Below are 12336 nucleotides of genomic sequence, written 5' to 3'. Positions count from 1 at the left end.
TTGCGAAATGAGGGTAGATATGAAACTTCGAATATCACCCGTAAAATTACAAGGTTAAGGGTGGAAATTCTATAACGTATACAACATATTTATAAATAAATAATATTAACTTATGTTAATATTTTATATTATCATAATTTTTGGTAAAACTTTCTGATTAACAATTACCCGCGGGCGGAATACTAGGCACTAGGTTTTGCTTGAGCCAATAAAGTTTTTAATCCGTAAACTTCCTACAGAAGCTGAAAAGTGGGAGATATTTGTTGAACTTCCCCTATTAAAAAAAAATATTTTATATGGATATAAGACAACCCTTAGTTACTCGCTACTATAGAAACATATTTCACATTTATTTACCAGGATTAGAACCCACAACCCGCATTAAACAATCTCCGTAAACCATTGAAAACGCACAACCTTTTACGTACAAATATTTAATGAATTTGCATCATATAAAATTCTCATTCAACCACTATTGCGCGTAATAAAATATGTAACGTACGCTCAACGGTCAAGGGTGGGAATGAAATTGTGAAAGTATTATTATATGAAAATCCTTAAAATTCGACTAGCGTGTAAATAATTTAGAATTTTATTGTTAAAGTTCTTAAGAACCTAGATTGTCTTAGTTATTAAATACTTAGAGATATTTGTATCTAGTTCTAAGCCTAGTAGATAAAAAAAGAAAATACCTATAAATATAATAAATAATTGAAATCTTAAATATTTCATTTTCCCGATCTGTCACGTTTACGTTTTACTTCATGCCCCAATTAGGTCTTTTGCCATTAAGTTTTTATTTCTTCTTTAAATTACTTTTTAATCTAATATTTATTTATTAGCTCAATTCAGTACTTTGCTTAACCAACCAATAATCTACACTCACATTTTGAAAATCCATTTACTATATTTCGTATTACACTAGTAAAATTTGATTTTCAATATAAATTTCACCCCATTTCACTTGTGTAAGGGATGATTTTTGCATAATCCTTTTTATAGCGCACATAATATAGATTGTACGAGAAGCGTTGTGTGGTTATCCTATACTCTATACAATTTTCAGTTAATAAAACTATCAAAAATATTGTATAGAAATTCAAACTTTATATAAAAATTTAGAACTTGACTTAGAATTTGAAGCCGAGTGATATCGCGACGGTTGCGGGTTCGATTTTTTTTTTTTTTTAATAATAATAATATAATTTATTCATAAACAAAATAACAAAAAAAAAAAAAAAAACTTAAAATATAACAAATGATAAAAGTAATAATTTAAAAGCATGGTTTTCAACTTGGGAAATGAACCACTCAGCACCACTGCGCCACAGTGGTCTCGAAATAACTATAATTACAAACAAAAAGGCTATTTTCCCTAATTTCTTTAACATTCCAAAAAACCAGTAGAATACAAATATAAGAAAATTCTATATTATATAAGTAATCTAAGTTTAAGGCGTTTTCAAGCCTTAATTAGGGAAGCCCTCGCGCTGTTACAATTTATTACATTTACCCCAATTTGTAAAATATATGTCTTTGCCAACTTCATTTGGTTTGAAATGAGGAATTGCCTACCTTTGTATTATATTAGGTATTTAATTTTTTTCCTAAATAGCAGGGTAGGCAAAGAGAATGTAGTGTTAGGACACTCCATTCTTTGGTTTACGCCCAATTTTAAGACACTGCAGGTTGAACGGTAGAAACCTATACCACATTTTACCCTACCTGTACGGGAAATTGGAAAATAAAAAATAATTAACATAATCTAATTCTTGACACATATATTGATATTGATCGTCGTGGCGCAGGGGTGATAAGTAACGCGGCGGTTGCTGGTTTGATCCCACTCGAGGGAATCAAGTATTATTTTTATAAATATTATTTACATATTTTAATTTTTTCGATGGAACCAGGCCAAAAGCCCGGCTCTGTAATGTAATTTTACATTTTGAATTCTTATCCATATTGTCACAGAATTAATACTGTACAGGTGTGGCTTATTGCCGTTTCCGTATTATGTAGGCGCGTCATGTGTCTTTTATTTGATTCTTCTATTATATACTTTTGTTAATCATGGGGCAGTAGTTAGTATCTGACTGAAACCTCGACGGTTGTGGGTTCGAGCCCATGCGAGAAAATCAATACATCAATAGTTATTTCCAGTTTTCCAGAAAAAATACTAATTAACACTAAGTTTTCTTAACGCTAGATTACTTAATTATTTAAATTTTCCAGTACTGGCAAAACGAAACGGGACGTTGTGTTCCAACACGTAATATCTCCAATACAGACAGAAGGCGGAGAGAGGAATGTTTTGACACTACGATTTATCTGTTTATAGCATGCATGCCGTGCCAAATAAGTGCCACCGCCATTTTGTTGCGTCGGCCATTTTGTAGTGACAAGAATATTGATCATATGTAATTTCGTTGTCACAAGAACTGACATCGAAAATCTCAAAATTTCAGCTCAACAGGACAATGGGAGTGTGTCAAACTGTTCATACCAACACGACAAGTCAAATAAAAACTTGAAAGAAAAAAAAATAAAACTGAGTAAAAAGTATAAAATCAAACCTACTACAATCGTCCCAACTCTCCGTAAAAAAGACCATCCATTTAATTTTCTAAATACCACTTAAAGCGACCCTAAGTAATTTAATGAATGATATTTATTATCGAGCTTTTAAAAATATTAGGGTGCTAGCGTGACTTTTGGTGGTATAGGGCTTGTATGGAGAATTTGTTAAGTTCAAGAACCTTTTACTTTAATACTTATTTGTATAAATATTATGACAAATTGTGTGTGACGGGTTGTCGGTTCGATTCCCACTAGAGGAAATTTAATATTTATTTTAACGTATATTTTCATTTTTTCGCTCTCGTGTCCAAGCAAAGCGCGACGTTGAGTGCCGCCACTCAACACGCAGTGCCTCCACAATTGCGGAAATTGATGAACGGAATGTCTTAACACTAGGTTCCCTCTGCCTATCCTGCTGTGTGTGGGATACAGCGTAAAGTTGTTTTACTAAGCAAAAGAATATTAACTTTTATATACAAAAAACATAGTATAAATATTGTTTGAGCTGTTGCGAACAAACTTATTACTATGTTAGCTTTTGAAAGCTAAAAGCAATTTTCGAGGACTCTCAGTACAAAATTCAAATAACTGGCAAAGCAAATATTGCAATGAATCTTTCAGGTGTTTTAGTTTTAAATGTAAAAGTGGCACTTTAGTTTTAATATATACATATATATATACTTTAGTTTTAATATATACATATATATATACTAGTAGCCACCCACGACTTCTTTTGCGTAGAAGAAGCTTATTTAACTTTACGATGTATATATCCCACAAAGCAAGGTAGGCTAACGGAACCTGGGAACCTAGCATAAAACACTCAGTTTACATTAAGACACTTTCGGTCCTAACTCTCCACCGAATTCTGAAGGCATTGCTTGTTAGGTAGCGGCAAACAGCGTTGCACTTCCAATCGTTACCAGAGCGAGGAATTAAAATTGTTTTAAATATTTCATTTCCTCGAGTAGGAATCGAACCCATACTTGTCTCTGCGTGCTACTGGCCTTTTTTATTTTCCATACAATAAATAAGCAATACTAATATGAAAAATTTAATATACGTCACCCACTTTGTTAGGATATAAAGTAAGCACGTTAGATTATAACACGACGTAAATTGATGATAACATTAGCTTTGAACGGCATAATGTGGATATATTTTAGCGAAGATATTATTTCTAACGGAGCTGGTGATTTATGGTACCTGCTGTGATGGTAGTCAGTTCTATTTAAATTTGAAGTAAATATTAATGCACATTTTTCTCTAGCTTCCAATAAATTCTGGAGACACTATGTGTTTCGTGTTTTTTTTTCAAGTGGGAATCGAACTCACAATCTGTAGTGTTTCTAGGCCTTTGTTACGACTGGCCTCCTGGATATTTTTGATGTAATGTAGTTTTCTTTTCATTTTATTAAACGAGATACATAAGTTTACCAGTCATCCTGGACGACTGGAAAGTGTTCCAAATGTTAGGTTTCCAAAAATGTATAGTACTAGTTATACTCAATTAATCCGTTTAAAGATTTTCACATTAAAGGAGGTACATTTTTGTTTATATTTTCTATATATTGTAGAGTTGTCGAGAGAGAGAGAAAATGCCGTGGCGAGGGATGGTTAAGTTATTATATTAATTTATTTTCATTTTCCTGAAGCTCAGAGTTGAGTTTTATCACCCAATACGCAATATCTCTTAAATTCTGCGGAAATAGAGGAAACTAGTGCTTAACACTAGGTTCCCTTTGTCTACTATTGAAAAATTTCTTTTTGTAGAATGACAAAATTGTCAATGAAATTTCAATACAAAATGGATATATATATTTTACATAGAAAAAAAAACGAATTTCATTCCTACATTTCCATTATTTGAAACTGCCTGTTGAGCCACTGTTAATTAAATTAGTATTGCTATAGCCATCGCTTGCATGTGACGATTAAACAATACTAGGTATTTACCGCGGCTTTGCTCTTTTGTTCTTATGGAAATACGTGTGATGGCATGTGTCAGTTGTGGAAGTCACTTGACTTATTCTTGATCATTAATAATATTTAAGTGCATTTTGATAAGGAAATGGTTTTTTATTTGTATATGGTTATTTATCTATCAATATCAATATAGATAATATTGATATTGCATTTATACACTTGCTACTTGAATTATTTAAATATTAGAGTCTATGTAATAAGTAAATCACGGATTTTTTTTTAGAACTAACGAAATTGAATATTTTCTTAATAGGTTTAATGTTGCATAATTATATTTAACGATTTAACGATTATTGTTATTTCGTTATTTAAGACTAACTAATACATTTATTGTAATGCCATATAGTCTAGTACTTTTGATTAATACAGCTTTCATTTTTTTAAAAATCCAACCAGTAATTCCAAAGATCTTAACGTTTAAACAAACAAACTGTTACTTTCGCTTTATTATATTAGTATAGATAACGTGTAGCCTTGATCAACTTGAATGGATTATCCGATACTATTTTAATCATTTAGTTTCTGAAATACGCGTGTTCATCCAAATAAAATCTTCAGCTCTATAATATTAGTATAGATTATATCTACGTTGGTATATATAGTTATACCTTTTCTTTAAATAAGTAGCTGGTAGACGACGGCTTAGGGAGCCTAAAATTTGAATCGGTTCCTTGGGGAATGTTGGGGAGTACTAAGACAGGATTTTGGGAAATTAATATCAACTGGATCAGAAATACATAAGTTTTACAGTTTATAATCCAGGCTGACAAAGTTTGTGCTAATTTAAAGTCCACCCAATCTAAATCGCGGGCTACAACTCCTACACTACAAAATAGAAATTATTTATTTTTTACTATTATTTCGACAGTAATTGAGGACATGTTGTCTAGCTCCAATTATTTTGTTAATAAAAAAAGTGAATAATTTTTTGTTAATAGATAAATAAAATGTCGTAGTGGCGTAGCGGTACAGCGTCTGACTGTAAGCGCTACGGTTGACGGTTCAATCCTGAATCAGGGGGTTGAATTATTTTTATTTACTTGTTCTGGTGCCTCAGTGCGAAGACTAAGCGCGGGCTCTGTAACACAATACTTAATGTTACGAAAATTGGGTGAAAAAAGAGGAACAAAGTGTCTCAAAATTAGTCACAATAAGGAAAAAAGTGGGGGAAAACTGCTAAAAATAAAAAAATATATTTCTAACCAATTAAAAATTTTTTTCAAAGTTGTAGTATAAACTAGTCAATCAATACCAACTCTAGCTTCGGGCCAGGATATACATAAAAAACATTTACTTAGAGAAGTCCAAACATCGATTTGTCTAACCAATCAAGTAGAATCGAGTCACATACTAGTTATTCGATTATTCGATAGACCGACCACCCGTCACTGCACGGGTCAGGGGTAATGGAATATCGATATTGCCACGTGGACTATGGATTTCACGAAGATTAAATATGAGAATTGAGTGTATAGAGTAGTAAGGATTGATAGCATTTTCACGCTGTATCCCCCATATAGAAGGTTGCTAGAGGGAACCTAGTATCAAAGCCCTCAGTTCCGCATGTATCGCCGTATTCTTGATAAATTACGTGCCGAGTAGCCGAACTCAACGACGCGCTTTGTCTAAAAAAAAAAATAGTAAATATAATCATTTCACCCGGTGGAGATTGAACCCATAACTACTATGTTTACAGTCAAAAATGGCCCCACTGATTATAAGCCTCACTTGTTATAAATGTAAAGAGTCAGGTAAAAAATGATGATCAATAATTATCTCCTAGGCATTTCATAACATTCTAAAGAATCAAGTATTTGGGCACTCCGTTTTTCATTTTCACACAATTATGTTCAAGTTTCACTTTCCGCCCAATTTCAATATAAGCAGCGTTGAGTTGACTCATATTCGATTATTCGATAGACCAGCCGTCACTGCACGGGTCAGGGATAATGGAATATCGATATTGCCCCGTGGATATCAATATGGAGCTTAAGAAGGTTAAATATACGTAAAAATTGTTAGTCTGGTACAGTTTGGGGGTTGAAAAGGAAAAAAAGAAAGGAAGAAGTGATTGGTACTTTATTTTTACATTCATTTTGGCTTTTTTGGCGAGGCCAGTCGTAGCGTAGGGGCACAAATGTGTAATTGTAAGCACGACGTTTGTGGATTCGATTCTCAGTCGCGGAAATGAAATATTTATTGTTTTAATTTTCTTGCTGTGATAAGGAAGTCAAAAACAGGTGCGGCGTTGAGTTCTGTCACTCTTACGCCTCCTAAATTCGGCTGAAAGTGGTGAATCGAAGTGTCTTAATAGGAACAGAGCAGATTCGGTTGGTAGGTTGCTATGTGTAGGCACAGCGTGAATCTTAAAAAAAAGAATATAAAAGAACGACACGTCAAACATTTCATGCAACACTCTATTATATATCAATCAAACCCAGCCACGCATGAATTGATAAGCTCACAAAAAAGCGGGATATTAATTACAGGTGAATTTGATTTATACCCCCTAAGCGGATTGGGGTATTGGGTACTGACCGGTTATGAAAAATTGACTATTTGGTGTGTTATCTACCGAAAAAATGGTCAAGTGCGAGAAGGATACGCCCACCGAGGGTTCCTTTTTTATATATGACAGCAGGCGTATACTCTTATTTTGTTTAAAATTAAAAACAAATGTGAAGTTGTCTTTTTTGTGATATAAGGGAATTTATTTTCAAAATTTTTCCTGAAAATTTTCATATCTTGCCATATTTCATAATTGTAGGTCGACGGGAAGTACCCTATAGGTTTTGATGACGCCATAAATTTCCTACAAAATGCGGCAAAAACTTGTGTTGATTTAGAATTTTTATTTCTGTGCTCCAGCCAACCGTAGAACTGCATGTTTGGTATTAATTTCAGCTTAGACTTTAACGGACGTTTTTTTTAGTTCACCAGTTCTTAGATAGTCCTAGTAATCCTGTTTTTTTTTTCATTTTTATATATTTTTCCCATAAAAGTAAGTAGGCTTTGCACCTAAGTTCGCGACATAGTGTTGGTACATAATTTATAACAATTATTATTACAAATTAATATTTAATACATATAAACGCTTACTTTTAATTATGTCGTTATATTTCAAACTGTTATTCTAATATTAATATATCGTAGAAATTGCAAAATCTTAAAATAATATTTAATTATTTAATTTCACATTGTATCATGCATACAGCAGAGTAGGCAGAGTGAATCTAGTGTTGAAACACTACGTTCCAATTAAGACACTTGTGTTCCCTACTTTCTGAAGAATTCTCAAGACATGAACTGAGTGTTGGAACTCAACGTTGCGGTTTGCCTCGTTTCAAGAGCAAGAAAGGAAATTATTTAATATTTCTTTCCCCGGATGGGAATCGAACCCACAACTGGCGCGCTTACAATTGCACGCTTGTGCATGCACCTCAATTTGCCGTGAATAATCAGAAATAATAAACATTGATTTAACAAATTAACAAGATTTTTTTTTTATTTTATAAGCTAAAAAACACGAGACCAATATCCCAAAGGATAATACTGAAATGATTTGTGTGAGCTTAAAATATTTTGCGGTATATATTTTTTTGTTATTTATGAGGCCAGTGCGACGCAGGGGTACAAGAGTGCGACTGTAAGCGCGACAGTCGTGAGTTCGATTCCTCCCAAAAGAAATGAAATATTTAATATTTTTATTTCTTCGCTCTGGTAAGAAGACAAAGCGCGGCGTTGAGTTCCGCCTTTTTTACTTTGTCTTTAGAATTTGGCAGAAACTGGGGAGCGGAAGTGTTTTAATGAGAAAGGAGTGTCTTAACACTAGGTTCCCAGGTTTCCTCTGGCTTTTCTGTTGTAGGTATGCCGGATACAGCGTCAATATGTATATATTCCATTTATATTTCGATGACCAATAAAAAACAAGCTGAGAGCCGTTGAAAGGCTTTAAAACGACCACGTGGATATATTTTGTTTGCTGAAAAAAAAATTCAGTTCACTTTTTCAGCCATTTTCGTTGTTAGTGTTAGTGAAGTTTATTAACCGTCACGAATTTTATGCTAAACTAAATCTTATAGAGTGGAATTTTTTGCATATTTTCTATTTTATATTTTAAAAGCTATTGGGTCTTTGTAGCGTAATTGCACAGCTTGTATAAGCTCGATGATTTTAGATTTGGTTCCCACTCGTAAGAATAGGTTCTCTTCCTCTTCGCGTTTTGGTAAAAAGAATTTTCTCGTAATACACTTTATATCCTGCATGTGGCAGGGCAGGAAAAGGGAACCTAGTATTAAGACGTTACTTTCCTCATCTTTTTGAAATTACTTCTTCTTCATCTTGAAATTTCAAGATATGAGTGTTGAGTGATGAAACTCAATGCCGTTCTTTGTTTTTACTTTTAGAGTAGAGAAATAAAAATATAAAATATTTAATTCCCGAGAATGCAAATCGAACCAACAACCATCGTGTTTATAGTGCACAGTCAAATAAATTTTGAAAATATTGAAATTTTCTCTGAAATTCACATATATCATATAACGCCACGGTTTGCCTCGTTACCAGAGCGAGGAAATGAACATATTAAACATTTCATTTTCTCGATTGGGAATCTAACCCAGAACCTTTCACGTTTACAGTATCCCGCTTGTGCCTCTGGGCTACGACTGGCCTCAGAGAACATTTATAGTATATAACAGTATCATTTACTATATCTCTTCGGAGACTATTCTCCTGAGGGGCCACACGTAAAAGGTCGCCTTTGGCAACTACAGATAGGGTATCAAAAAATATATTTTGAATTGGAATTTATTTTTATTTACGAAAAGTATTTCTTTGGTAATTTTTTTCAAATTCTATAACTAGGTAAATTCAGCGAAATGTAGAATTTTTTTAGTTCCTATTTCTATGGAAATTTTGAGAAATTCTCTCCTAGTCCTCCTAGGTTTCATGTCAAATATCAATATTACAATACAATTATAACTTAGGTGATGTAAATTTATGAGGTATTTTTTATTAAAAAATATCAGTGAAATTAAATTATTTTTAATTTTCACTCTCTCCTATTAGGAAACCACAACTGCGCGTGCTTAATTACGTTAATTCAAATTTAATTTTAAATTGATAAAGTATTTAGCATGATTCTTAAATTGAAATTTGTATTTTAACTTTCAAATTTTAAGAAGATATAGCGTATAGCAAGGTAGACAGAGGGAACCTGGGGACCTAGTGATAAGACATTTCGATCTCATTAAGACTCCACAATCTTTCGTAATCTACGTTACGCGAACATTACAAGCACCAAGAGTTGGACGTAACTAAACGCTGCACTCTTAATCAACAGGTTTGAGATATTATTTATAGGACTCTTTTTTTATGGAACCATATATAAGAAACTTTAAGTGGAAAGAGGAAGTCTTTAATTACAACTATTTAATGATTAATGTCTTAATATATTATATTTAGTGGCGCGACTCAACGCTACATTTTGTCTTATTAAATAAAAAAAATAAAAATAATAAAAAAAGTCCTTTTTAGTTTACTTGAACAATAAGTTTAAAATAAATTAAAAAAGCTTACCTCTGTGCGTAATATTCGAAGAAAGCGACCAAAATCTCAATGGACCTAGTCATTGCTGCCCACATTTCGTGGGATTTGCATTTTGACAACGACGGTAGAGGCAGTCTAGACGGCCCGTCAGACATTTAGACACACATTTTATATATTAATATATATATATAAAAAATATTAACACACAATCACCCGAGTCTGTTTGTTTATAATAGTAAAACGTAGTACTCTATCACCTACGCAACTATAAGAGTAAGGTCTAATAAATTCTACATTATAAGTTTTTAGTAAATGTTAAAAAATGTCATTTTTACACCTCAACGGCCATTTTATGATTATTTTTTTTTATTGAATTTCAGTGAAAACGTACGCTTCATGCGGCTAGTGGTCTGGAACTGAGGGTCGGTTGTGTAGCGCATGCTCTATCTGTCCCTAAACCAGATATCTTGACCTTCCTTCCCTCTCTACATACGAATAAAATAGGAGGATCGAGGAACAGAAGAGGAACACTCCAGGGGTCTTAGTAAATTGGCCATGTAAAACAAAATACATAACAAGGAATCCACAGTTGGTTTGTCGTAACGTATTTTTACTAGCTTTTCCACCTTGATACTCTATGTAAAGCTTTTAGTAATTTAAATAAGAGGTTTTGTATTGTCTCTACATGGATTTTGTTTCGTAAAAAATATGTAACTTGCAGAAAACGGACAATAAAGTAGCAAAACATTTCTTTTACTTCTGTTTCAAGTTGAATCCCGCATATAGGAACAAATGGAATGACAGGAACTTAGTGATGACACTCTATTTTTGGAGATTTTCTGTATTGCATACATATTGAGAGGTGGACCTCAGCCCTAAGCTTAAATACTTCTCTATTTTGTCAGTTTAGAATTATATAGATTTGGATTTTTATTTATTTTTACTAAATTGCAGGAGTCAAAGTTCACATTTCACAACATTCGAAGCGCTTAATACTATATACTCGTATACATGGAAATATTCGTTTCACGTTAAACCCCGCACATAAGCAGGATAGGCAGAAGAAACCTAGTGTTAAGATACTTTCAGCAAAATTCTGAGGGAATTGTTTGTTGAGTTTTAGAGGTGGGAATCGAACTCCCAACCTGTGGTGTTCGTACAGTCGCACACCATCGTACAAATATTACGTTATTATAAATGAATATTATAATGACATAAAGTTGAAGGTTAGTCTACCTATAATAGAATAAAGGCCTTAGCAACTAATTTCTATTTGTATGGTTTATAATTCAATGAAGTCATAAAAACAATAAGTTAAATGTTTTCTATTGGAATTATATCAATATATTATGTAAGCCCCTGAATTAAAAAAATACATAGACATACTAATAATATGAAAATAGCGTGAAGCAAAAAAATATATAACATAAAGAAATTAGTTTAGCAAAATTACAAATACATAGATTCGTAAAAGGTACACGTAAGTGTACTTAGCAAGGTTTATACTTCCACTCAAACTATATTTATTTTATCAATCAATTTGAACTTTTCGGGTAAAGAAAAACGGATCATTATTAGTTTTGAAAACTGAAACCTTTGGAATTTTATATGAGTTCTGTAATATTCTCAATTGCTGTAGACATGGTGAAGTCACGTTGTTTTTGGGGAAGGATGGATGATGGTGACGTATGTAATTTTGGATTTAAATTCCATTTTGGCACATTTACCAAAAAAACTCCTTCGCATTTCTTCCTACTTAGCAGACAAGCATAGAAAAATGAAAATATCTTAGTAATCGAATCCATAAACTTCGCGCCTTAAGCCAGTCAATGTGCTGTTATGCCACGAATGCATCAAATACATTGATGATCAAATACATGATCTTTCTTCCATTTGCAAAATATTAACAATTTTTAGTTATTTTTTAATAATAAATGCTTTATTCCGTAATAATTTAGTTGTAATATGGAAAAACAAAACAACGAAATGTAAAAATATAATTATTTTCTTTTATAATATACTCTCCACTTTCAGTCAAAATTATATTTTGGAATGGCAGAACTCTGTCATTTTTAATTGGTACAACGACGCTGCACTCTGTCTTTCCACAGTAAGAACTTGAGTATTTTAATGGAATCACATCTGTACTTATTTATAGTCAACTGCTATTGAAACTTATAGCCAACTCATGTATACATACTATGCTCATGTTTCTTGAGA

At 32.7% G+C, this 12336-nt stretch overlaps 1 protein-coding gene across 4 annotated transcripts in view; it reads right to left on the bottom strand.

Moving 5' to 3' along the window:
* The window catches only part of Syt7 (Synaptotagmin 7), a 265710-nt gene that overhangs the window by 42967 nt on the left and 210407 nt on the right, over positions 1-12336 (bottom strand). Inside the window, exon 1 of one of the 4 annotated variants that reach the window (XM_085205174.1) lies at positions 10147-10486. The exons of the other annotated variants lie outside the window; for them this stretch is intronic. Coding sequence (XP_085061300.1) covers positions 10147-10271 — 125 coding nt within the window. The 5' untranslated portion in view covers positions 10272-10486. Of the gene's footprint in view, positions 1-10146; positions 10487-12336 lie in introns of those variants that run through there. 4 annotated transcript variants of the gene reach the window in all.

This window comes from Heliconius melpomene, chromosome 20, assembly GCF_056956725.1.
Source record: "Heliconius melpomene rosina isolate 202511_hmr_F chromosome 20, ASM5695672v1, whole genome shotgun sequence".
Lineage (NCBI taxonomy): Eukaryota > Metazoa > Arthropoda > Insecta > Lepidoptera > Nymphalidae > Heliconius > Heliconius melpomene.
Note: the sequence above shows the minus strand (reverse complement) of the source record. Positions and strands in the feature narration are given on the sequence as shown.